The 23,463-nt window shown below is 49.7% G+C and overlaps 1 protein-coding gene across 6 annotated transcripts in view; it reads right to left on the bottom strand.

The window, feature by feature from the left end:
• Window positions 1–2,833: 2,833 nt before the first annotated feature.
• Window positions 2,834–23,463, bottom strand: part of LOC118783953 (E3 ubiquitin-protein ligase UBR5-like) — a 43,220-nt gene continuing 22,590 nt past the window's right edge. For 2 of the 6 annotated variants that reach the window (XM_036537892.1, XM_036537893.1), the window contains exons 17-58: window positions 23,187–23,330; window positions 22,433–22,544; window positions 22,167–22,321; window positions 21,828–22,025; window positions 21,302–21,494; window positions 20,703–20,829; window positions 20,266–20,417; window positions 20,071–20,166; window positions 19,419–19,542; window positions 19,077–19,174; window positions 18,710–18,864; window positions 18,511–18,602; window positions 18,181–18,327; window positions 17,968–18,086; window positions 17,504–17,630; window positions 16,905–17,034; window positions 16,138–16,298; window positions 15,692–15,931; window positions 15,020–15,143; window positions 14,765–14,876; window positions 14,286–14,417; window positions 12,874–13,131; window positions 12,185–12,453; window positions 11,704–11,915; window positions 10,867–11,100; window positions 10,544–10,617; window positions 9,652–9,824; window positions 9,124–9,237; window positions 8,569–8,786; window positions 8,210–8,330; window positions 7,410–7,755; window positions 6,742–6,829; window positions 6,502–6,646; window positions 6,216–6,346; window positions 6,045–6,105; window positions 5,629–5,810; window positions 5,442–5,526; window positions 5,184–5,339; window positions 4,759–4,872; window positions 3,967–4,111; window positions 3,658–3,743; window positions 2,834–3,160 (exon numbers count right to left, since the gene is read on the bottom strand). In XM_036537892.1, coding sequence (XP_036393785.1) covers window positions 2,948–3,160; window positions 3,658–3,743; window positions 3,967–4,111; window positions 4,759–4,872; window positions 5,184–5,339; window positions 5,442–5,526; window positions 5,629–5,810; window positions 6,045–6,105; window positions 6,216–6,346; window positions 6,502–6,646; window positions 6,742–6,829; window positions 7,410–7,755; window positions 8,210–8,330; window positions 8,569–8,786; window positions 9,124–9,237; window positions 9,652–9,824; window positions 10,544–10,617; window positions 10,867–11,100; window positions 11,704–11,915; window positions 12,185–12,453; window positions 12,874–13,131; window positions 14,286–14,417; window positions 14,765–14,876; window positions 15,020–15,143; window positions 15,692–15,931; window positions 16,138–16,298; window positions 16,905–17,034; window positions 17,504–17,630; window positions 17,968–18,086; window positions 18,181–18,327; window positions 18,511–18,602; window positions 18,710–18,864; window positions 19,077–19,174; window positions 19,419–19,542; window positions 20,071–20,166; window positions 20,266–20,417; window positions 20,703–20,829; window positions 21,302–21,494; window positions 21,828–22,025; window positions 22,167–22,321; window positions 22,433–22,544; window positions 23,187–23,330 — 6,363 coding nt within the window. In that variant the 3' untranslated portion in view covers window positions 2,834–2,947. Of the gene's footprint in view, window positions 3,161–3,657; window positions 3,744–3,966; window positions 4,112–4,758; window positions 4,873–5,183; window positions 5,340–5,441; window positions 5,527–5,628; window positions 5,811–6,044; window positions 6,106–6,215; window positions 6,347–6,501; window positions 6,647–6,741; window positions 6,830–7,409; window positions 7,756–8,209; window positions 8,331–8,568; window positions 8,787–9,123; window positions 9,238–9,651; window positions 9,825–10,543; window positions 10,618–10,866; window positions 11,101–11,703; window positions 11,916–12,184; window positions 12,454–12,873; window positions 13,132–13,749; window positions 13,783–14,285; window positions 14,418–14,764; window positions 14,877–15,019; window positions 15,144–15,691; window positions 15,932–16,137; window positions 16,299–16,904; window positions 17,035–17,503; window positions 17,631–17,967; window positions 18,087–18,180; window positions 18,328–18,510; window positions 18,603–18,709; window positions 18,865–19,076; window positions 19,175–19,418; window positions 19,543–20,070; window positions 20,167–20,265; window positions 20,418–20,702; window positions 20,830–21,241; window positions 21,495–21,827; window positions 22,026–22,166; window positions 22,322–22,432; window positions 22,545–23,186; window positions 23,331–23,463 lie in introns of all 6 variants that reach the window. The other 4 variants (XM_036537889.1, XM_036537887.1, XM_036537888.1 and 1 more) reach the window with 4 other exon arrangements.

Genomic DNA, 23,463 nt, shown 5'->3' with positions numbered 1-23,463 from the left:
ATGTTAGCTAATGATTCGAAGTAATTAGCAAGAAAATCCTACCACCAAAAGATAACGGAAATAATTTGACATTTTATGTGTGTTGAATAGCTCGTAATATGGTTTGTAACCAAGATTGTTTCCGTCAGTGACTGTGCTCGCTAAAAGTCGCTATTGTGGTTAACGTTAGTTAGCTGGCCGCAGGTACACTTTTGAAATTCCCCCCATTGGTTTTCAAGAAAACAGAATAGAGAAAAAAACTGCGCGCTCGACCACGTCTGACGATTAGACGAAAATACAGGAGAAAAAAGATCACTTGCACATTTTCAAACACAGCTATTAAAAACCCAACATCTTAAAGTTTAAGTAATAAGTTAACGTCCCCATGTAGTGTCAACATTTTTTCATGCTTTCCCATTACAGCAATGAACTTTTTTTTCAGGGGGCCAGTGTTTTTTTTCTTCATTGTTTTCAACAATGAAAACAGTTATCCAAGTCATTGTCCACACTCTTTCCAAAGTTGTAATGAAAGTTTGAATACAGCGCCATTCCAGTATTTTGTACAAAATATTGTATAGCACAATTCTGTTGCACTTCTGAATAATACATGTTTTCTTGTTTCATTTAGTAGTGAATTTTACTTTTGATTCATGTAATTCTTTGAACATCACGCAGCATTCAGTTGCAGCGTTAGTACTGCTCTACCTGTGTGGCTGAAGAGATTTAATTACGGATAGTCGAAATGGTGGCTAGCTGAATTTCGTGCCTTCTTTAACGGTTTGCCGTGTCTCCTTTTCGGTCATGCCCTGACAGTTCTCTCCGCAGCTTGTGTGATGAAATCATTCACTTCGTCCTCCAAAGCGTAAACGGGGCAGCTGCCCAACAAACAAAGATTACTGCAGTACAGACTCTGGTGGAAAACAAGACCCATCACTAGAAACATACGGGGGACCTGCGTTAGGCTACATAAATAAAACAATAACAAAAAGTAAAAACGCTGGTCAAGGCATCGTTTTGTTTTGCCTCGAGGCAGCATGGAACGAATAAAGATAACACAGTGCCTTCCTGGCAGTGATCTGAAAACCAAGAACAAAACCATCATATTGCAGAGCTGCTGTCTGGGGAAATTAGGATTCGGCCCTCCGCTCATAGAGCTATGTTAAGATACTGTAGATGACTGTACCACAGCCTTTTTAAGTATTCTGCAGTAGCGGAGATAGGCCATGTCAAAATATCTTACAATAAGAATCGTCATTTGCATTTCTGCCTCACATCTTCTAATGAACCCATTTGAGCAGGTGAGTCTGTGCATCGGGTAGGGTTTACAACTCGCAATAAAAGATCTCTACAGTCAAGGCAAGAGTTTATCCCCTCGCGGATCGTCTTTTTCTTTCATTACAGGGTACCTCGAGATGAACCAGGTATTAAATAAGTGTAGGTCACCAGGCACCACAGAGTATATCCAGTTATACAGAGATATATACAGGTGTTATCACCAGTTTTTCACCAGGGAATTTACCTGTGAGGTACTGCTAAACAAGATGGAAAGATAATCCCAAGTGTAACAGCGTAAAAGGTCAGTAAATTCATCGACAAATCTGTGTGCTTACACCTGGAAGATGACACAGGGTGGAGGATGACGCAAGACCTGTATTCAAAAGACTATCCAGTTAAATAGTAAAGCTAATCGATTTTTACTGCTGACCCTTACAGGAGATTAAATGTCAGTTTAGCAAAAGTGGTTTTAGTGCCCGATAACAACCCACCGTTCTTTTTTGCTCAGGGTCTGGATGGCACTGAACCATACAGTTGATGGATATACCGTTTTGATTCCACTGCACACCTTTGTGTCAAGCTCACAACTTCTTAATGAAGTTCCACATGTAGGCTTGTCATCGTTCCACAAACCAAGAGTTTGATTTCTGGGGTCTTTGGACTGATCACGTTTTGAAAAGCTTATTAGTTGGTGCTGAGCCTTGTGTGCAGCTCCTCCTAGTTTCAAACAGAATCCTACTACAGGTTCTACAGAGTTTGCCAGATAGAAGACATCCAATTGCACCTAAATAATCAATGCAAGTACTTTCCCATTTTTGAGGTAGCATTAGGAGAGCTGGGTTGTCATCCATAAGTAGCACCTGCATTTATATACCATGCACTCAGACTAATTACTGAAACATTGTTTGCTGGTTGTAGTTTTCCTGTGATCACAAATTGCCCAGCAACCACCATCTGTGGTTTAGGTCAGAACAAGCCAGTACTTTTCTCATAGAAATATCAAAACTTTACCCATATTCTGTAGACTTTTTCATGATATCAGTTTTCTTCTGTTCATCCTTAATGCAAATTTTTAATGAAATCCAAGTAATTCCATGAAAACTACACTTTCCATAAACTGATTCCCTTGAAACATTGTTTATATGTTTTTCCATTTAAAAAGCATTGGAATTTTAAGCTTCACTAATAAAACAGCACTATATTCAAAAATTGAGACCAAATTAATATTTTGCATCCAAGTTTATTTTTGAAATTCCATACTTCCCCTATACAAGAAAAAATGACTTTCCACAAAGGCAGCAGTGAACTTTCAGTGATATTAAGTATTCTGTTCAGGGCGAAAAAAAAAAATCATACTCACAGTGTAACAATTTTTTTATTTCTGCTGTCATCTTTGGCTGGGGTATGGCTGACAGTTTACTGTCTGGCCAAATTCCTGGGAAGTTACAGTTCAAGCTGGTAGGGCCGAGAGTGGTGGGCTTCAACTTTACAAACCCAATGCAGGAATGTATGCCTCTTGAGAAAACAGAAAATAAAATTGCCTGCATTTGCAATGCAGACCAAAAAAAAAATACCACCAGGGATGTGACAGCATTTTTTTTTTAACTTTCATAAAATTGTATAGACAAAAAATAAATCTACAAAAATGGAACTAGCAATATTACACAACAGTAAACACGTTGTTCGTCATCCTCTACACGAAACCAAAGTTCTTGGTCTTGATGGCTAGTAAGAGTTTCTGTTTGAGGATCTGCTTGGAGGAGTACAGCGGCACGTAGAGGCGGGAGATGCAGGTGTTGGCGGTGGGCAGGTGCTGGTCGTCCGGGGGCCGGATGGTGATGGATGGCATGGGCTGGAAGCCTTCCTCACTGGCCGGTAGAGATGGGCTGGATGTCCAGAAGTAGACCTTCAAGGGGGAAAGAATGGAGGAAGGGATTCCTTCAAAATCAGGACCACAGACCAACATGGAAAAACATTAAGGACGACCTCCCCTCCAAACCACCCTGTCTGTGATGCAGGCGGCAGTTTTCCCCACACCACATGATACAGTGTACTGTAGAAAAATGAGTGCTGATTGGAGGAGCAGTCTGTCCTTTTGTGATGACAATGTATAGTTGCCTAGGACCTAGGAAGTGCTGTTTCAGCACTGAGCCAAGGAGCCCTAGCCTATGTAAACCCACCTGCCCCCCATGGGAAGAAAATGTCCCACTGCTCATTCTTGCAACTCACATTTGGTTAATGATGCAGCCCAGACCTTACCTAGCAATGTCCTGTTGGGCTCAAGCTGCACCTTTACCACCTGAACCACGGGGCAACCCACTGGGGTTCTGCTGCTAGCATTTTACATCCATGATTACTTGGCATAAATGGCACAGTCTGGGGAGCTTGGGAAGACAGCCTTACCAGATCTTGTCTCTCAGCCATGCTCATCTTCTCAACAATGGACCAAAACCAGCGCTTGAACTGCAACAGCTTCTCTGCATTCTCCCCTGTTGAGTTTCAACCAGCGAGATGACAAGATGAAATAAAACCTGACACGCTTACACATCAAGTCATGTATTAGAAACATAATTTGTCTCCCCCCCAAAACATGTTCCTGAAGTGATCCCCAAAACCAAATCCACACGTGAGCAGTAGTGGCCACAACAATCCCCCCACAGCCCTCCCTAGACAGCCACATGTTTACTCGGGTCTCAGAAGGGGATCCTGTACCTGATTCGTCATTGAAGGAGGTGAAGCTGATGAGCATCTGCACGTTGACCTCCCCGCAACCGTTCACCAGGAGCCGGAAGTCCTCAGCAGTCAGGTCCTCCAGGGCGCTCTTAGGAAGCACGTCCAGGAGGCCCTTCCTCATCGCCTGGAGCGAGAGGACATTCTCTCAGCACTGCGGGCATGCTAATCACACTGCCACCTCACACCTTTCCCAGCGGGTCGTTTATCGGCTGCTCAACAGCCACTTCCCAAGGGGAGTACTCAGAGCATCTAATAAAGTATAACATCGAGTGAGATTGTGTTTTGAACACAAGTGGTCACGTCGGAACGTGCGTCAGCCTCTTATGCAATGCTACGATAAGCAGGGCGTACATGCTTTGACACAAGTGCAAGAAACGCTATAGCAAAACTACAACACCCTCCTACCGTAAAACTATAACCCATCCTACAATAAAACTACAACATACCCTACAGATTATCATCACAAATAAGGGAAAGTGAATCACGCGGAGCAAATAACTGCAGAGCTATATTTTTCTTTTTGAGTATATCCTACATTAATTATTGAAAACGAATCCAGTCTGCACTGCAGCATCCGGGGAAAGTACACCAACACTCTGTGGTCATGGGAAGGCGACTGCAGAATTTGCCTCCATACATACAAATGCCTTTCCACTTGTACTAAGAGCTCTGGCTGGCTTTTAATCCTATGTTTTCAAAGCAGATTAGTCTCAAGCATCCCTGTGAGATTACGGCTAACTCCAGACGCTAAACCCCGTGAAATGTACTTACATGCAGAGGCTGCTCAGCCACCACCAGCATGCGGTGCTCAGCGTACTTTCGCACATACTCGTACACGTTTAGAGGGGTCACGGGCATGTTCACACCACCTGACAGGAGCTCCACCTGAAATGAACAGAGGAAATGTTGCAGTCCAATCACACCTCCATCCGGATTACTTAATGCACAAAATGCTGTTAGCATGTTTCCAGGAACCTTCAAAAAAAAAAAAAAAAAAAAATAATAATCCTGATGGAACTTTCACTTTATTTACTCTTCACTTCCAAAGTTTTTTCAGATGGTCCCGATTAAAATGGGAAAAAGAAAAAAAAAAAAAAAAAAAATCAGTACTAGTGATGCTGCATTTTACATTCCGCTAAGCTTCAAATCTGACTGAAGGGCCAAAACAGTTAAAGCCAGTGTGGCTTCTTTCTCACCTGTCCAGACCCTTCCTCCTTGCAGAGGTCGATGGCGAATGCCAGTTCCATCTGGGCGAAGACCGCGTCAGCCTCGCCCGCCTGAGCGTGGCGGAACAGCTGCCGCAAACTCTCGTACGTCACCGGGTCGAAGAACGCAAAGTCATGCCAGTTCACCTGTGTTCACAGACACGCCATCAGGGACACATTACCCACACACACACGCACACACACACACATGCAGACAAAGGAGCGAAGGCTTGTCTAGCATGTTCTTACCTTTCTCCCGAGCAACACTTTGATTACGTGTCTGTTCAAGGTGATGGGACAGAGTTCATTCTGAAGCAGGCATAACCCAAGTATTCTGAAGGGTAAAGTAAAAAGAAAAAAATTAATTGTCTATTAAATGTTTTTATTTTAGTTCTGACCTTGTGATAACTCCTGTGTCGGATGAGGAGGTCCGTACCTGCCGATGTTGCGGAAGCAGTTGAGGCGAGCTTCTGTGTTCTTGCCGGGGCGGGGTGAGTAGAAGCCCCTCTTTCCGGGCTGGTAGAAGAGGGGGGCGTTGTCGTCTCCGTCGTCGGGGTCGTCCAGCTCCATGTCCACCACGCTGCGGCTGGAGCCGTGTCGCTTGCGGTTCTCCTGTTGCTGGAGACAGAGTGTGGCGTCACACAGAGACACACAGTGCCAAGCTGCCTGAGCTAAGCTTCCAGCAGCCACTCACACTCAACCTGACACTGCTCCAGCAGCCTTCCTGTTCCTCATCTTGGCCTTATCATACTACAGTACACCATTCTGTGCTACATGAACATATCTACCTCCCAGAGACATTTCCCACACACCCCACACTGCATTCCACTGACACACTGAACAGATGCTAACCTGTGATTTATCAGACGTGTCCAACAAGCCGAGGTCCAGTATGCTGTCTGCGCCATTTTCCCTGCAGAGAGAGGAGAGGAGGTGTGACGAGTGCGGCCTCACAGTTAAGCCCCCCTGCACTGGGAGCTGAGAGCAGGAGCGCGCAGTGTGGTGTGGAGCGGTGAGCGGTACCTTCCGTGGGCGATGATGAGCTCCATGGCCTCCTCCACCCGGGCCCTCAGAGAGTCCTCGCTGGCCAGGAGCAGCAGCAGCTGGGCCGGGGACAGCTCCAGCAGCATCCCTGTGATCTTACTGGCAAAGGCCTGAATGGACACAACCACCATCACACACTGTGCTTTGGAATGACTTACAGTAGCAAACAGTATTTACAGGAACATTTAGGTTTAACAGAAAGACGGGTGGCATTAAAGCCTTTGGCACTGAACACAGCTGGCTGTGATCGGACGACAGGTCGTACCGGCTGCATGGCGTGTACTCTGGGGTACAGCCTCTCCCCCAGGGCCTGTCTGTGTGCCGGCAGGGGGTCCGGCTCATCGCTGGGGTTCCCCTCGGATGCGGGCCTGAAGGGTCGGGTGTCAATGGACAGCTGTCTCCTTGAGTCCCTGACAGACATACACAGGGGCAAAGGTGTGTTAGGCGTGGAGCGGCGGTAGAGCTTGGCACTTCGTCATGGAGACTAGCATGCATGTGGGCTTACCTGTCGCGGTCTCGCCGGGAGCCTGCCCTCAGACCCCCGCTCCTCCTCTCTCTCTCCCGGTCCCTGTTCCTCAGGCGTTGCATCAGATCTGCACAGAGAAGGCCCCATTACTCAGACAGTGCCCCCCTTCCTCTCAGCGAGGGCGACATACTTCAGACGAAACACAATGCTACTCTTCCTTAAAACTCATCAGGAAATTTAAGGATACACCTTAAATGGGAGACAGCATGGTGCAAATGTCAAATAAAAGTAACATTTACATTGTTTATTACTCAAAGTTTTGGACCATGTGCTTTGACTGAATCCAGACCTTAAGAGTTTCATTAAGCACTCAGGTGATTCTCTTTAAGTTCATACAAGACATGAGTGATAATGGAAATGATGTATGATGATGGAATCTTAGTGGTTGCAACCACTGCACCTTTGGTTGCAAGGCATGTATACAAGTGCCACGCAGCCTGGGAGCCAATGGGCACGAGCAAACCATCTGCCCAGTAACTTAATTTTTTTTTTTTTATACATATACACGTTTCCTGTGTGTGTGTGTAATTTTCAAGGAGGTTAATAATGGTATTTCTAGCATATTAATGTGAAAATCTAGTCCATGCGTAGAAAAATACACTATCCATAAAAGGATCTGTTTTCAGTGGTGCAGTGAGGGCACGTACTGCTGGCCTGCATGCCCTTGTTGGCGTTCTGCACGCAGTCCAGATTGGGCAGCTTCTCGCTGGAGAGGAAGGCCTGGGCGATGGCGGTGTAGAAGCTGCGCGCCACGCCGCTGCCCTCGCCCGGCTCGTCCTTGAAGGTGACCTTGACGCGGTGCACGGCCATGGGCGTGGTGGTGCAGCGGCGGCCGAAGTGCGTGTTGAGCTGCCGCATGGTCTGCTGGATGAGCTGCTCGCGGTCGCGGTCCACCTCCAGCGCCAGGTCCCGCGACTGCTGGTTCCGCAGCTTCTCCATCTCCCGCCGGAACTTGGACTCCTTCACCTCGAAGCCGCCCAGCTCAGTCAGGATCTGCCGGGGGGAGGGAGGGCGCGTGAACGAGGGGCAAGCACCAAATCGGGCAAGCGTGAACCAGGTCTTAACCCCGAGGTCTGTCTAGACATCTCAGCTTCACTATTTCTAAACTGGAGTGTAAAAACAGTGCTGGGATGTTTACAAATGACTGTGTTGCTGATGAACAGGCGGTTTAAAATGACCACCTCTAAAAGATAAATGGAAGACGTCCCTGCCCTCTAACGATAAGTGCACCCTGCTTCAACAATGACAAAAATCAATCACTTACTATCAGTCCTTCAATCTACACAGACAATCCATATGATAATCCATGGTTGAGAAAAACTCAAGTCTAAACAAGTACTATGATATTGTCTCAATAGTACCAGCCGCATGTCCTTCACTTAGCTGAAAGACATTATGCAGGTTTTCACATCAGAACATTCAGCCCCAGCACAAGCACTCCACCCACCGATCCAGGCTCGGCCCCCACGTCCTCCATGAACACCCGGCCGAAGAGCTCCAGGGAGAGCCGCCAGCGGCCCAGCAGCATGTCGTGGGAGATCACCATGCCCATGAAACTGCAGTGCGGCCTGCAATGGGGGGGGGGAGAGAGAGAGACTGTATTACACACACATAAACTCACTCTCACACTCTCTCACAGTCGCTCACACACAGCTACAAATTAGGGATAGAAATACAGTTAAAGCGTGTAAGCTTTAAATGGGTAAAACCAGGGAACAAACATGAACTATCAAGTGCTTGTTGAAAATCCATTGAAAGATGGGAGCTGAAATGCAAAGACCCAGGACCCTGCTCGGAAGCACACACCTGAAGGAGGGGAGCGGCGGGCCCTCGCTCTCCGTCAGCCCGATCTCCGCCAGCAGGCTGCTCTTCAGCTGGGCCGCCAGGTCGTGGGCGGAGGGCCCGGGTTTGGGAACCTCCATCTCAGGCTCGGCCGCCGCCTGCTCCTCCCCACCCTTCTGACGCGACTGCATGCTCATAACATTCTTCATGTTGGCGGAATACGACATCTTCGTGGGCAGGATCTGAGGGGAGCAAGGGAGATACAGGTTAACCTGCACTGCTGACAGATTCACCTCAAATCATTCAATAAAAACTATCACTGATCACCATCAGTAAAACCTCAGAAACAGAGCTTCAGAGAACTATTCAACAATCTGTGCTTTACTTTGCCACCATTTATTTGTCTTTGGCAGATGCTTTTACACCAAATGACATACAAAGCTAACAGAGCTTAACATTAAATGCATCTCAGCAGAAATAAGAGCAATGAAACGATTAACTTGCAGTTTCATATATTACTCCTGCGGCCAGAGGCTGTGTAGCTGATTGGTTCACAGGGGGAGAGGTGTCCTGCTTTACCTCTAGGCAGTTCCTGTCCACAGTCACCTCAGACAGGCCTTTGCTTGTGCTGTATGAGGAGGAGTACAGGCCCTGGCTCGGCCGTCCGAAAAGATCCTCCTTCCTAGCATTCGGCTGAGAAATACCAGAGGTGTAAATGTAAGTGCAATGGCTTCCTGTAAATTGTTTTATAGGCAACAAAGGCCTGGATTCAATCACTTGTCCTTAACTCACATTTAAGTGCAGGCATTACTTATATTCTTTGCACACAGTGCACCAAGTTCAGTGATCAGTGAAGTGGTGGTTCCTACTTAATAAAGTACTTTACTTGCTTGTCAATGTTAAGGACAAATGTTGACTGAATCCGGGCCAAACATTCTCGTTGTGGAGATGATCAATGGAAAGATACATTGCTTATTGGCAAGAATAAGCACCAAGCTTTCTTTATGGCTGATTCCCCTTTACGTAACCCTGTTTTTTAATCACCAATGGTATACCACACTCATTTCACTGGGTAAAACCTCACAGTCACGCAGCTGGGTGCTTTACCTGTAGCAGGTGTGGCTGGTCAGCCAGTGGAATGGCCTCAGCTAGGGGCACCTCGAAGGGGTTTGGCGGGATGCAGCCCAGGAAGGTCATGGAGTCGGAGCGGCGGAAGAAGGGGTGGTTCTGGCCTGTCTCGGCAGGAACGGGCTCCTCGTCTTTGTCCTGGAGGGTGGAGCCTGAGGGTGCGAAAGACGGTGTCTTATTTGGGTGCTCTGTTCAACCTCCTCTGTTCAACATGCTTGAGGCATGCGTCAACCTCCGCAGCCTGCGGCTGAAGGGAGACTGGCCCACATGCATGAGGGGAGAGCACAACTCCCCCTTCATGGTGGAACTGACATCTCTGACCCAGTGAAGCAAAATCCAAAACGGCAAGCTTTTTTCAACAAAGCATACCAATTACTCACTTCTTCATTGACAGGGAATTATTCATGCCCTTTCCATGAATTATATTTTTACTGTAACCTTACAGATTAGAGACAAGGGAAAGAACATAGGAAAATGGAATAGCACAATTTAAGCCCTTCTCTCAAGTACTCACTATTGCAACAAGGACCTTAAACCCTTTAAAAAAGGTCCAACTGTGAAATTGAGTTTGTCTTCGGCAAAGACGGACTCTGCTCTGAAGTGTACCTTTGAGAAATGCCCTCTTCTTCTTTCCAAATTTCTGCCTAACTCCTCTCTTCCTGTGTCTGCCTTCCAGAGACCCTACCGGTACTGCACACACCATCAAGCGGACTTGTCATTCAAAGATCAGCACTGCGAAAATGCTGCACACTTGGTGATATGCTGCATGCCATATGATTTAAAGAGCAACAATCCAAGAACAGTGTTACCAAAGGTTTGTGACAAAGTACAAACTGGCATCGTTGAGCTCTGCTGTCATGCGGTAACTCACTTTGATTTGTGTCTTCGTCGTTCTCATGCTCAGAGTCCTCGTTGTCCAGGCCCAGCTCCAGAATCTCACGGGTTCTGAAAGTGACAGACAGGGTTATGGAACACAAAGCACATCTGCTCCTTTGGCAAATTTCACATAGCATCAACTTTCAACACTGTATAGAAATTTCTTCTTACAGCATCTGGTAGTGTGTGTGTGTGCATGTGTGTGCTGCTCGTGATGGCATACAAGTCATGAAATGTAGACCTCTCATGTTCATGCAAGGTTGGAATTCAGTGCGTATGTCTGGGGCTTTCGATGTGAGCGCAGGCCGCACACAGTACCTCTTCCTGTCCATCTGGGGCGTGTCCAGCGTGGTCTGCTGGTTCATGGCCTTGATCCAGTAGATGAGGGCCTGGAAGACGTAGGCCACGTGCTTGAGCGAGCACACGTCCAGCACGGGCAGCACGTCCGAGTGCTCGTCGTTGTGGGAGCGCATCAGGGAGAGGGCGTAGTTCAGGAAGTCCCCGCGCGCCGACATCATCCCCTGCCGCGCAGTCAGCAGTGTGGCAGCACGCCTGGCACACATACACACAGAGTTACTATTATACTAGCCTGGATGTCAATCTGGCATAGTGGTAAAGAGCGGGGCTCGTAATCAAAAGACTGCCTGTTCAACTTCCCGTTGGCTTAATGCTGTTATACCTTTGGGCCTGGTACTTGACCAAGACCTGCCTCAGTAAATATACACCTGTACACATAGATAACATGCAAAACTGTGACCTATGTAAGTCGCTCTACATAAGAGCATCTGCTAAATGACAATGCCATAGTGTAATGGGAGCCTGATGACAATGGCAACAGAATGCAGAACACCAGATCAATCCACTGGCCCTGACTTTGAGAGTCTGAAACCATTCCCTGCTGCTGCTTTATTTAAGAAAAGTGAACATTTCTTCAAGAGAGAGGGGAGATCTGGCCAATGGAAAGGGCACTGCACAGCCTATCAGACAATTACACGCCCCTGCGAATCAGACTTTAGCCATGATGGTATTGAATGACTGCGAGTTAGCCAGCCTCACCCCTCTGACTGATGTCTACTGTGCATCAAGCTGTGGGAGCTAATCATTGAGAATCACTCCATCACTTCTGATCCCCAAGTACCGTTCGGTGGGTGTTACCTGCGCCCCTCCAGCGTCCTGAGGCTGGCCTCCTCGCGGGCGGTCATGCGCTCACGCCGGCCCGAGTGCTGCGAGGCGTGCAGCGGGTGGCTGGGGTGACCCGGGTCGCCCGCCGAGGACAGCGCCGAGCCGTAGCGCAGCTGCGCCTCCGTGGAGTCCATGATGGACACCATCCAGTTCCAGGTGGGGATCAGCTTCTCCTCCACGTAGTTCTGAGATACACACACATACACACACTCAGATGTACTGATCTTTACACACACAAACACATGCCCCACTCAGCTGCTACTCGCACAAAAACAAGACAGAATAAACTCTGACTGAGCAATTACGCTCGGCTTGGCACCAATCACTCTGCTTTGTGAGAGCGACTTCACCACGGTCTCTAAAGGTTTATCACACTGAGGCTTTATTCAAACCCGGGGCTGTGAACACTACGTGAGAGCTGCCCGGTTTGCCCCTGCATGGTCTGACAGCCCACCTGCAGGTTGACGGCGTCCTGGTAGGTGAGCTTAACGGCGGCGGGGTACTGGGAGTACACCAGGTGCGTGTATTTGGGGATGAGGCTCATGAGGTCGGAGATCTGGCGGATGACGATGCTGTAGGCGCGGGCCAGGCTGCTGGCGGAGGTCAGGTAGCTGCTGGAGTTGCTGGCCTCCAGGGCGGCGGCGGCGGCGGCGGCGCTGGTGCTGATGGCGCCGCTCCGCCGCAGGTTGGACGGGTCGATGTAGATCAGGCCCGTGGAGCTGGCTGCACAGGGGAAAACGTACAGCAGGCGTCAGCGCACAGTGGGAGACAGCACGCTTTCCACAGCGCGAGAACACTGTGTCTTTTCTGGGCTGCTCCATTATGAATCATAGAACAGGCCATAAACACGCACCTGGACACTAGCGCTTCAAGTGCATTTATAAGGGAAAAATAAATGTCCCAATCTGAGTCCCAAATAGAGTTACACTCTACAGTAATCCAAAGTCTGGCCCCAAAACTCAGTTTGTGACAACATTGTGTCCAGTTAATGCCCTGTAGCTAGTTCCATGTTTCTTCCCCAGGAACAGCAAAAAAAGAGGGGGTTATTAACTGAAACATCCAGGTTTCAAACAAGACTAAACGAGGCGTTTGACTAGGGCTGAATGTACACCAGTCTCCAGGGCGGGAGACCCTGTGACGGACCTGCGGGGGTGGAGGAGCTGGAGGGGGCGCTGCCGGAGGCCCTGTGGCTGGGGGTGCTGCGCACGGCCCACTGCATGGAGCGCGGCGCCTGGGCGGCGCTGTTGGCGTGCGAGGCGCTGGACGTCCTCTCCAGCGGCTCGTCCAGCAGGAAGGTCTCCTGGTCCACGTCGTCGCTCTGGCTGCTGCTGCTGTCCGAGTCGCTCGAGTCGTTGGACTGCGAGTCGTCCTCTGAAAAGAAGGCAGGGACACTGCTGGCACCTTCGGGAAGGAGGAGGGATTCAAAACAGAGACAGTTCAGTGCGGGCCGCGCCCCCGCCCCTCTCCCCTCCTCCTCCTCCTCCTCGCACGGTGCGGGTTAGTCTACCACACCACCACAAGACCCAGCTCACCCCCATCAGGCACTCCACCCACAACGTGCCTCTGAGGCGATGTTAAAGTGACACTCACATTACATCACAGCCTTCACTTCTCTCCTAAAACATACACTGTCCATTTGTTTCATGACTCTCCCTCAGCAGAACTGCGCTTGTTGTAGGTAGGGTACTGGTGCTTTCAAACGCAAGGTGTAAACCTCATTCTACACTTGAAAAACGCACCAATGAACACCAAAGAGGAATGAACCAAAGGAAGGAGCACACTGGTTAGCAAAGACCAGACAGGCTTGTTATTTAGTTTGTTACTTAGCATCTGACAACTGAAGCAAAAACCAAAGATTAGAGTTCAGGTATGAACTGTTAATATGTTAATAATACAGATGGTGCCTGGGGCAGGTGAGGTTCAGGGCTATGTATCTGGACCAGCTGCTCAGGTAAACTAGGTGTGTATAATTCACTCCTGTCCTGACATATATGCATCGAAATAAAGAGGAGCTCATACCAAACAAAGGAAATGCCAGGGAGACCCTACTTCCTGCAAATGAAATAAATTGTGCATTGAGCCAATGACTAATATGAATAGCATTTCAATAATGACCGATCACTTCAACTTCCCTGCTGCTGCTGTTTCAATAGGGCCTTCTGCAATGCCATAGATCTACATTTCACCAAGACCGTGACATGGACAAATGGGCCTCAACACAGACAACCATATTTTAATATGACTTGTACATCACTAAAAATAGCAAAACCAATACTAAAACAAGAAATGTTGTTAGTGAGGTTGCATCTGGCAATACAAAACAAGTACTGCAGTGCAAAAGCAATTTCCATGTTTGGCTTTACAGGGGAACAGAAGGCATTCTGAGTTTAACCTACATCAGTAAAGAAAGGGAACTCAAAACTAGGACATCTAGAGGGTTCACAGCATGGCCAGAACAGGAGGAGAAAATTAAATCTACAAATTTACATTCACGACTCAATCCTCAATGAATAAAGGTAGGTTCTGTGCCTGTGCCTAAAAACCCGTCCAAGTACCTGCTTCGGAGCCAGCGGTTGCCGCGGTGACCACACTCCTCCGGCCGCTGGCATTGTCCTGGTTGCTATGGTTGCTCTCGCTGTCACTCTCGGTCTCCGCGGCCGCCAGTAAGTCCAGCTCCATGTCGCTGCCTGGGGGGGAGCAGACGAGATGTCGGCCTGAATCACTAAGACTTGACAGGGGGTCGCTTTCCAACGCTACCGAGCCGAGATATGCGTCTAACGCCCCATTAACGGCGCCCGGCAGCAAAGAGGCGCGATTACTGAGAACACGCTGCTGCCATCAGGGCAGGTCCAGTGACAGATACATCACAGGGTCAGTATCAGTGAAGCAGGCCTGGAGGCCTTTCTGCGTAAGTGTTCATTAGCCCATTCAAAGGCAGCACTGTACAGCACTGCTGATCGTTATGTTGTACGTATGCAGTGCCGCTCTGAGGAGATGCTGCCGGACAGGCACAGTGTGGCGGGGGTGCTCTTACCATCCTCATCGTGCTCGTCGTGCTGTCCCTCCGCCTCTGCGTTCTCCTCCCCCTGCTCCTCGTGGTCGTCATGGTGATCCTCCTCCCCGGCCACACCCTCCACCACCTCCACCTGACAGAAAAAGCGCGTTGCTTTAAACGCCGGCCGGGGCCCTGTCACCAGGGCGCAGGGCGGAGAGGGGCAGGTCTGCACTCTCTGTTCAGACATTGGTGGGCCGTTTGCTTTAGCGTGCAGGCGGATAGGTGGGCTCTCACCTCCTCGACGTCGGCGGACACGATGTCATCCTGCTCCTCATCCCTCCCGCGGGCGGGCTGGGACTGGCTGCTGTGGCGGGGCGGAGGGTTCCTCATGATATAGGAGAACGTGGACTGGCTGGAGCTGCAGCAGAGACACAAACGCAACACCGTGGTCAGCTGAGATGGACCAGAGCTCGGCCCAGCAGGAAACCTGACCGGATCTGGAGGGCGGCTGTGGTAACGCTTCGGTTACCCACTGAGAAACACACCTCTTTTGTCTACCCTGTAAATCAGCCTGAGCAACAAACCCATTTAACACCAAGCCCTGGGCCTCACCATGGAGAAAAGCAGAGGCCGTGTAGTAAAATCTAAAAGATCTAAATAGGACAGAGCTAACCTGCTTTCAATTTTATTCTAACGCATATCTTGTAAAGAAAACCTATGCAAATCCAAAAAGCCCCACAGATGCTCTATTCTGAAAACTCATAAGCTGGCACAGCCCTGAGTCTGAATAAAGCATGAGTATGACGAATCTTGGTAAATATTACGGGTAATAGCCTTGTGGTCTCGGTCATAGTCCAGGTAGTGTGAACAGAGCTGAGGCAGACTGCGTGACCTTTTGATTAAATATCTGAAACCGTGTCATCAGTTCCATGTAGACGGCTGCCATGCTGTCGCCCGTTCACCCACCTGTTGGACTGGTCTGGGGACGGCCGAGGGGGCAGCGGCTCCACGGAGAAGAGCTCCTCGCTGCCCTGCACGGCGTCGATGCTGGTGCTGGCCAGCGTGAAGGGCGCGGTGGGCCGGGCCACGCCCATGCGCACGGGCACGATCAGCGACTCGGCCACGTTGCACAGCTCCTCCACCGCGTAGGGCAGCAGGGCCTGGAACACGCGCCGGCACTTCCCGATGGGCTGGGGGATGAAGTTACTGACACAGAGACAGACACAGACGCACGCAGACAGTTAATCATCGTTTCTCCTAAAGCACAGGCACAGCTGCTGATCTACGAACCTAGCGTCTGAGACAGGTACACGAGTTAAATCCCAGGATTCCATTCAGCTCCAGCCTCTAGCCCTCTTAAAGCGTTCACTCCCAGTTCGGCAGGGTCAAGCCTTTCCCCGCAGCACACGTACTTCTTCTTCTTGGACGAGGCCATCTCCACGCTGAGGATGACGAAGACGCGGGCCACGGAGCGCAGGAACCTCATGGTGACGTTGATGGCCTCCTCCCGCCGGCCCGGAGTGTACTTGTTCTGCAGCTCCTTCACCAATGTCCCCAGGAGAGTGTCAATGAACTGCCAGGAGGAGAGCAGGGGAGGGGAGGGTCAAAAACGATCTCCATTAACTTACATTTACCCTGCGTTTACTGAATTTTGGAAGCGTTTAAGAGAATTTTTTAAAATCCATTCGCCATTTTTTCAGATGTTCACAATCCATGCTTCTTAAATGATTATCAATCCCTGTCCAAGTACTCAAATACTGATGTTCAAAACGAATTTTGTAAGTAAAAACATTAAAATAAAAAATGAAGTTCTGAATTCACCTACTGTTGCTGAAATATTGTTTCATGCATTTCGGAGACATATTGGGAGCAAAATTCATTACAAAATTCAGTAAACCCTATGGAAACTGTGTGAATTATTATTATTGCAGATCATGTCGAAATTCCAGAAGGATTGCAAAATATGCCTAGCGACACAATTTGATACTAATGAAGCAAAGTTTTGCTGACCAATAAAAATAATGGGACAAAATTTCATACAAGCAGTAAAATTTCAGCCCTGTTACTGTATCGGATGAAAATGTATCCTAATGGAAACCATGGGTCGGTTTGCTGTTTCGCCACTCAGCAGAAAGGAAGGAGGGGACGTGGGACGCCAGCACGCTGGCTGAGGGCCTACCGTGATGTCGGGGGCGCACTTGACGATGAGGCAGTGGGTGAAGCAGTCGAGCCGGATGGTGCCGCTCTGCTGGCTGAGGTACACCTGCTCCTCGGGGAGGAGGTGCCCGATCCGGCTGCTGGCGCTCAGGCTGAAGGGGATGGGGGGGGGTCAGGGGGCGAGGATGACACACACAATAAGCCCACAAAAAGAGCTAATCGCAAATACACTGACGACAGAACATTACATTTTATGAAAAAGAACTCATTGCAAAGAACTAATTGAATATGAAGAAGAGCTAATCACAAATACACTGACAACAGACCATCATGTGTTATTAGATTACACAATCATACTGAGTTTTTTCCAAGCCTGTTCTGTCTACTGATTGTGCCACCTCAACAAAAGACTAACAAAAGAACATATTTTATGTTATTAATTTATATATATATTTAGAGCTTTTTCAAGCCCATTGTATCCACTGATGGTGTGAACGCCTGCTACCACCTCTGATAAAATAACATTTGTCTTTAAAGCTCTTTAGTGATGTGAATAGTGACTGTCATCAGTAGCAGACATCAAAGCGTTGCAGAGGCCTCTCTCTGATGCGGGGCACTCACGGGTCTTTGTTCTCCTGGGAGCCGAAGAGGATCATGGACCGGAGGGCGTTCCAGTCCTGCAGCACGCGCTCCAGGGCGAGCTGGGCGAAACGGGGCGGCTCCAGGTCGTGGTCGGGCATGTCCGAGTCTGCAGGGGAGGAGAGAGCCGTTAGCACCGAAACAGCCCTGCAACGCTCCTCTGCAGTCCTGCAGTGTCACGCAGTGAGCAGCATGCTGCTGGGTCATCAGTCCTGGCCTTTCAGAGTCGCAGCCATTGTGGGTAGGAAGAGGAAGGCTTAAACACTGCGGCACACCGCACAGACAGCTCTGCAATATTACAGCATGATGACGCACACCTATGGGGGCTCAAAAGAAGTGCTACTGTAAGTAGGATTCATACTAAAATTCACTGGCTAGATTCCTAGATTCTCTTTCTCTCTCTCTCTCTCACACACACACACACACACACACACGCGCACACTCACCTTCTGCATTAGCAGCCTTTCGGTTCCTGTCCTCTCGGATCCGCGGCGGCCGGTACTGACAGTGCTCCACACTCTGCCTGGCAACAGTCTGGACCAGGAAGAGGAGGATGTGCTCCCCCCTGTGGTGGCAGAGAAGGAGTGTGTGAGTGAGCTGAGGGGTGAGGTGGCGCTGGCGAGTGGTTGGACTGGATCTCTGGCTCTCGCTGTACTCGCCTGCTGTTGGGCGTGGTGACCAGGTTGGTGGTGGTGAGCAGTCTGTAGAGCAGGTCTAGGCGGGCGGACTTCTGCCCCGCGATCAGGGTCTTGCACTTACACTTCTCCCAGCAGTCGCAGTAGGCGGTGGGAGATGTCCTCTTTAGCCTGCAGACAACATAGGATTGGATATCCACTTTACAGGAGTCCAAAGCTTGGAGCGTCGGTAAACTGCGTTATTTTAGCCATCTTGATGAGAACACCTCCATTCACACCCAACACAGTACAGTCAGTAGATGAACAACTGAAGGTGGCTCAGAAGCGGTCAGCGAGACGGTCAGATGTACTCACTTGCAGTCATGGCCCTTGTGACAGACCCGGGCACACTCAGTGCAGCAGCAGAGGGACTCCAACAGGCCGCAGGTCCTGCACTCAAAGATGTCCTGAGAACCACACGGGAAGACCAGTCAGCTGGCAGGTTAGTCTAAGACCTCCAACGGACACCAACAACCACATCTCGCACCCCCCGGCAACCCTCAGGACTGCTCACCTGGTTGATGTGCTCCGCCCCTGTCCAGGTGAAGCTGCAGGTGTCGTTGCAGCAGAGGACGTAGAGGGGCGAGTCGTCGGGGTTGGTCCCGGGCGGGCAGATCATCTCCATGAAGATAGAGTCGGCGTCCTCCTTCTCGCTGACGCCAGGGTCACCTGCAGCACGAAGAGCACATTAACACATACAGGAGAGAAGCAGGCTGAAAGGCAGACCCCACACAAAACCGACTGTACAGTGAGGGCGTTCCAACAGACCGACAAACATGATAATAAAATAAATAATAAAAGGACAGTCAACTGTGTTCTTCCCCAAATGTGTTACTTGATTCAGGGGGACCCCCGATTGGCTCAGTCTGTCAGGCTTTTACCTTTAGCGATCTTCTGCGCCGCTTCCAGAACGGTGATGGCGGCCGGGTAGGCTCTCCCGCTGACCGCCAGCATGAAGGGGGTCATCCCGCGGGCATCCCTGTCAAACGAAACGAGCACTGAGCACGAGAAAGCGCTTTAACCGGGACACCAAACGAGGGCTGCTTACTTTCCAGAGTGGATGAATACAGTAAAAATGGCAAAAATGCCCCACTCTGATGACAGAGGCTCCTCAGATGAAAAGTGCGTGGCTGAAAGCACCAGCCTGGGGCCAGCCTGCAGCAGCTAAGCACCGAGGCTCGGTTTCCCACCCCAGTGAATTCAGGGTAAGGTGAAGCACGTACTTTGCGGACAGCAGCTCCCGCAGGTAGGGCCGCAGCACCACGCTGTCACACATCAGCTTCAGGATCAGATGGGCATTGGCTTTGCGGTCTTTGGACTCCACCACCGAGGGCTCGGACGATGGGCCTAGTAAGGACAAATAAGCAATTAATGATCAGTCAAGCACTGCAAAAACTAGCAGCAGGAGAGCGAGGCACAAAATGCCCAAAATGAGTTGAGCTATCTGCCGGATCTGAACCAACCAAAAGGCTTCCCTCTCCACTGTAAAACGCTATGATTGGTTGAGATCAGAGCATCAGTGATGACACATGCTGGCATGGTGGGGTTCATGGAGCCTTCCCCCATCACAAGAAGAAACACAGGACCAACTAAGTACATGTACCTATCAGCAGTCAAAACAGACTGTAGCTGTAAAGCAGCAGCGTGGCGTACTGATAGACAGGGCTTGCAACCCTGCTGCCAGCTTGATAACCCAGCAGGACACTACTGCTGTACTTTCTTGGGCAATGCACTTAACTCTAGCTGCCTCAGTAAACATCCAACTGTATGGACAGTGGATGGAAGGTGCAAAGTGCAAGCTACGCAGGTCACACTAGATAACAGCATCTGCTAAGCAAATTGTAATGCTATGTGATGCTATGTGGATGCATTTACCCGGTATCGTGGAGGTGCTGGGCCCCTGGCCGGTCCCAGCTGGAGCAGTGGTGAGCGAGCCCACCGCAGGGGCCAGGATGAAGTCGATATCGCCGTCTGACAAAAGGACCAGATAAGAATAGCCAGGTTATTACAGGGGAGGGCTAGAGCCTGGACCTGGAAGAGCCTGCTGCTACCGAGACCACAGCCCGCTACCTGGATCCATGGGTGGGGGGTCTGGCACCCAGCTGGGTGGGGCGATGGGCGGAGACACCGGGTCCTGGTGGTCGCTGGAGGAGGGGCCTGACTCGTGCCGGCCCAATCCGGCAGCCCGGAGGGACCGCCTCATCATTTCCCGGAGCCGCAGGCTAAGGAGAGCACAGCAACGTTAGGACACATAGCTACAGCTCACAGAGGGACACTGTATAGACTCAAACATTGTTACAAAGACAAGTGGGTCCACCTTGGGTATTAGGTGCATGACAGCTGCTTTGCCAGCAAAAACGGTCATTTTTAATAACCTTTCATTCAACCTTTCATTTCAGTTTTGCATTGTGTCATACTATGATTGGTTCGTATGAATGATGGTCAGTTATGGGGAATGTTAAGCCTGTTATTAATGGCTGCCTGTAACGACATGGACAGACACACACCCTCTGCTGCTGGAAGACCCGGTCCTGTTTCCGGAGCTGTTGCTAGAGACCACAGAGATGGCGTTGGCGATGGCCTCCACTGCGGACAGCCTCTCTGCAAACGTGTTCCTCTCAGACCGCTCAGCTTCTGGAATGCATTGGCCAGACCGTAACCATGACAGTGCTTACACAGACCACAGATGTTCTATATGAACAGATATTCAACTCCTGCGTTCCCCGCTTCCATATATGGCAGGGTCTGGCTGGTGGTGGGAGCCTCAGGTCTGCTGCTGCGCCAGCTCAGGGTGTCCGGTTTCAGACTGTGCTCTTTCAAGACTGTGCAGAGTGAGCCAGTAAATCAGAACACAAACAACTTCAACACAACAACAGATGCACAACTTTTCAATGTGCAGCGCAGGGAGCTGAATATCTGTTGCACATATAGAACATCTGCACAGAGGCAGAGGGAGGAGCAGGGACAAACAGAACAGGCCTGAAAAAGGCAAAAGAGAACAGGGCGGTGCCTGAATATTGCAGCCGCTGTCAGAGTGGCCCATCACCTCTCCTCCTCGGCGACGGCCGGGTGGCCTGCGCCCGCGCGACCCCCGACCCCAGCTCACCCTCCTCCTCCTTGGTCTCCTTGTTGCTGACGGGGAAGCAGACGGAGACGCAGGCGTGCAGGATGTTGCGGTTGCCGTCGCAGCGGTGGCCCAGCAGGGCACCCAGGGCGTGGGGGCTCTGCTCTAGGTTGGCCAAGTACAGCCGGCAGGCCTCGTAATCACAGCGCAGCACCTGCTGCATCAGAGTCTGCTTCTGCAAGAGACACAGAGAAAGGGGCTCACAAAACCAGCGCCAAACCAGTGCAGGTTACAGAACGATACAGGATTTTATTATCAAAAAGGGTACTGAATATATGAAACTAAGAAATGAATACAAAATTCTTCTTAACAGTTTGCTATGAGAATTTTAAAAAATGTTTCACTTTCATTTACGTGATACAGTCCGTGACACGCTGATAACAACCAAACATGAATTTTCCTTGCAAATCACCATAGGGACGAAACAGTGGCATGTAACAAGCAGGAAGCCTTTAATCAGTCCAGACCCTGGACATGTAATGCCGTGTGCCAGCAGAGAGGCCCTTACCTCCACCGCCATGATGATAATAGCAGCTTTCTTTTTTATGGTGGAGTTGGCGGGAAGGTTAGAGAGGGAGTGAACCCCCATTCCGAGGCTGGATATGGGGGGCAGGTCTAACCAATCAGGGTCTCTTATGCCCCCCATGCAGTCCTTAGCCATGGGGTAAATAGTTCCGTTTCCGTCCCGCAGAACCACGGGAGATTCCTGCAACAGACAAAACAAGTCAAAATGGGGGGATAAACGTGGGCTAAATACGAGTCTAATATGATTAATAAATTACAGCAGCTCTGTCTTATTTCCACAAGGCAGTGAAAGCAGAGAGGGGCTCGGCAGAGGAGCGCTCACCTGTCCTGCAGTGAAGATGGCCACGTTATGCTCGTTCTGGCCCAGAAAGGCCAGGCTACTGGTGGGGAAATTATTCTCCTGCTCAGCCTTGCCTGTGGCAAGGTCAAAGATACAGTATCTCACCCAGCTCCCTGTCTTTAGCACTGCATGAACTCCTGAGGAGAGAACACACACACAGGGGGTCAGACGCCTTTGATGCGTGGGTCTCCAATAGTGTTATTCAGAACATTGTAGCCCATCACTACATATGCAACACGGTACTGTACCTTTGGAGTCAACATTCACAGCCAATATTTCAGCTTTTTCAGGGATACAAAGTTTTTTGGGTGTGCGTTGGAAGCAATCTGGAACTTTTGGAGTTCCACCAGTTTTTACTACCTGTTGAAATAAGAAGGGACGGCATTAGAGTAACCCAAAACAGCCACCATACGCAGACCTGCAGCTAAGATCATCAGCTCATACGCCAGCCAGTAAAGCTTTACATAATATGAAATTACAGTGCTCAGTATGCAAAATTTTACATCAAAAAAAGACAGCAGACTTCAGTAAGTATTTAATCTGGGGTTAAACATTTCATTGAGAAGTTGACACAAGTCTGTAGAAAGGCACTGACCAAATGAGAGTACTATATAATTACCACACAATGTGAGAAAAAACACTAAGTTATAAACAGTGCACCATTAGGCACACAGATGGGTGTGTCTGACAGGCTTGGCTGGGCAGGGTAAATGTGTGTTGTGGGGGCAGCAGTGTGTGTATAAGAGGAAGATTGTTTTAGAGAGTGTGTGCGTGAGAGAGAAGAGAAGCAGATGGTTTGGGTACAGTGGTGAATGTTTATGATGGGCAGGCTGCTCGTGTGTGTGTGTGTGTGTGTGTGTGTGTGTGTGTGTGTGAGAGAGAGAGAGAAAAGGAGGTGGTCATCTACGGGGGCTAAGTGTGGGCAACAGGAAGCAGGTTGCTCGTGTGTGTGTGTGTGTGTGTGTGTGTGTGTGTGTGTATGCGCGCGGGCTCTCGCTCTACCTGCAGCTCATCGATTCTGAGGAGCCTACAGTCCTGCAGCAGTGAGGAGGGGTCAGAGTCAGAGGGAGCTGCGCTCTGGCTGCTCACGCTGCTCGACGTCCCTGGAAATTTCACAGCAACATATGCACCATCGACTTTTAGCACCTTGAGTTCAAAAGAAAGAGCTTATTGCAAACGCTGCATTGAAAGGGCATCACACATCACAACAACAAAACAGACAGTGCATTTCATATTGACACATGGCATCCAGTGCATTTCAAAGCAGATACTGTAACAC

Source organism: Megalops cyprinoides, chromosome 10, assembly GCF_013368585.1.
Source record: "Megalops cyprinoides isolate fMegCyp1 chromosome 10, fMegCyp1.pri, whole genome shotgun sequence".
NCBI classification, from domain to species: Eukaryota; Metazoa; Chordata; class Actinopteri; order Elopiformes; family Megalopidae; genus Megalops; species Megalops cyprinoides.
The sequence above is the reverse complement of the archived record's forward strand: the minus strand, read 5'-3'. Positions and strand labels throughout refer to the sequence as shown.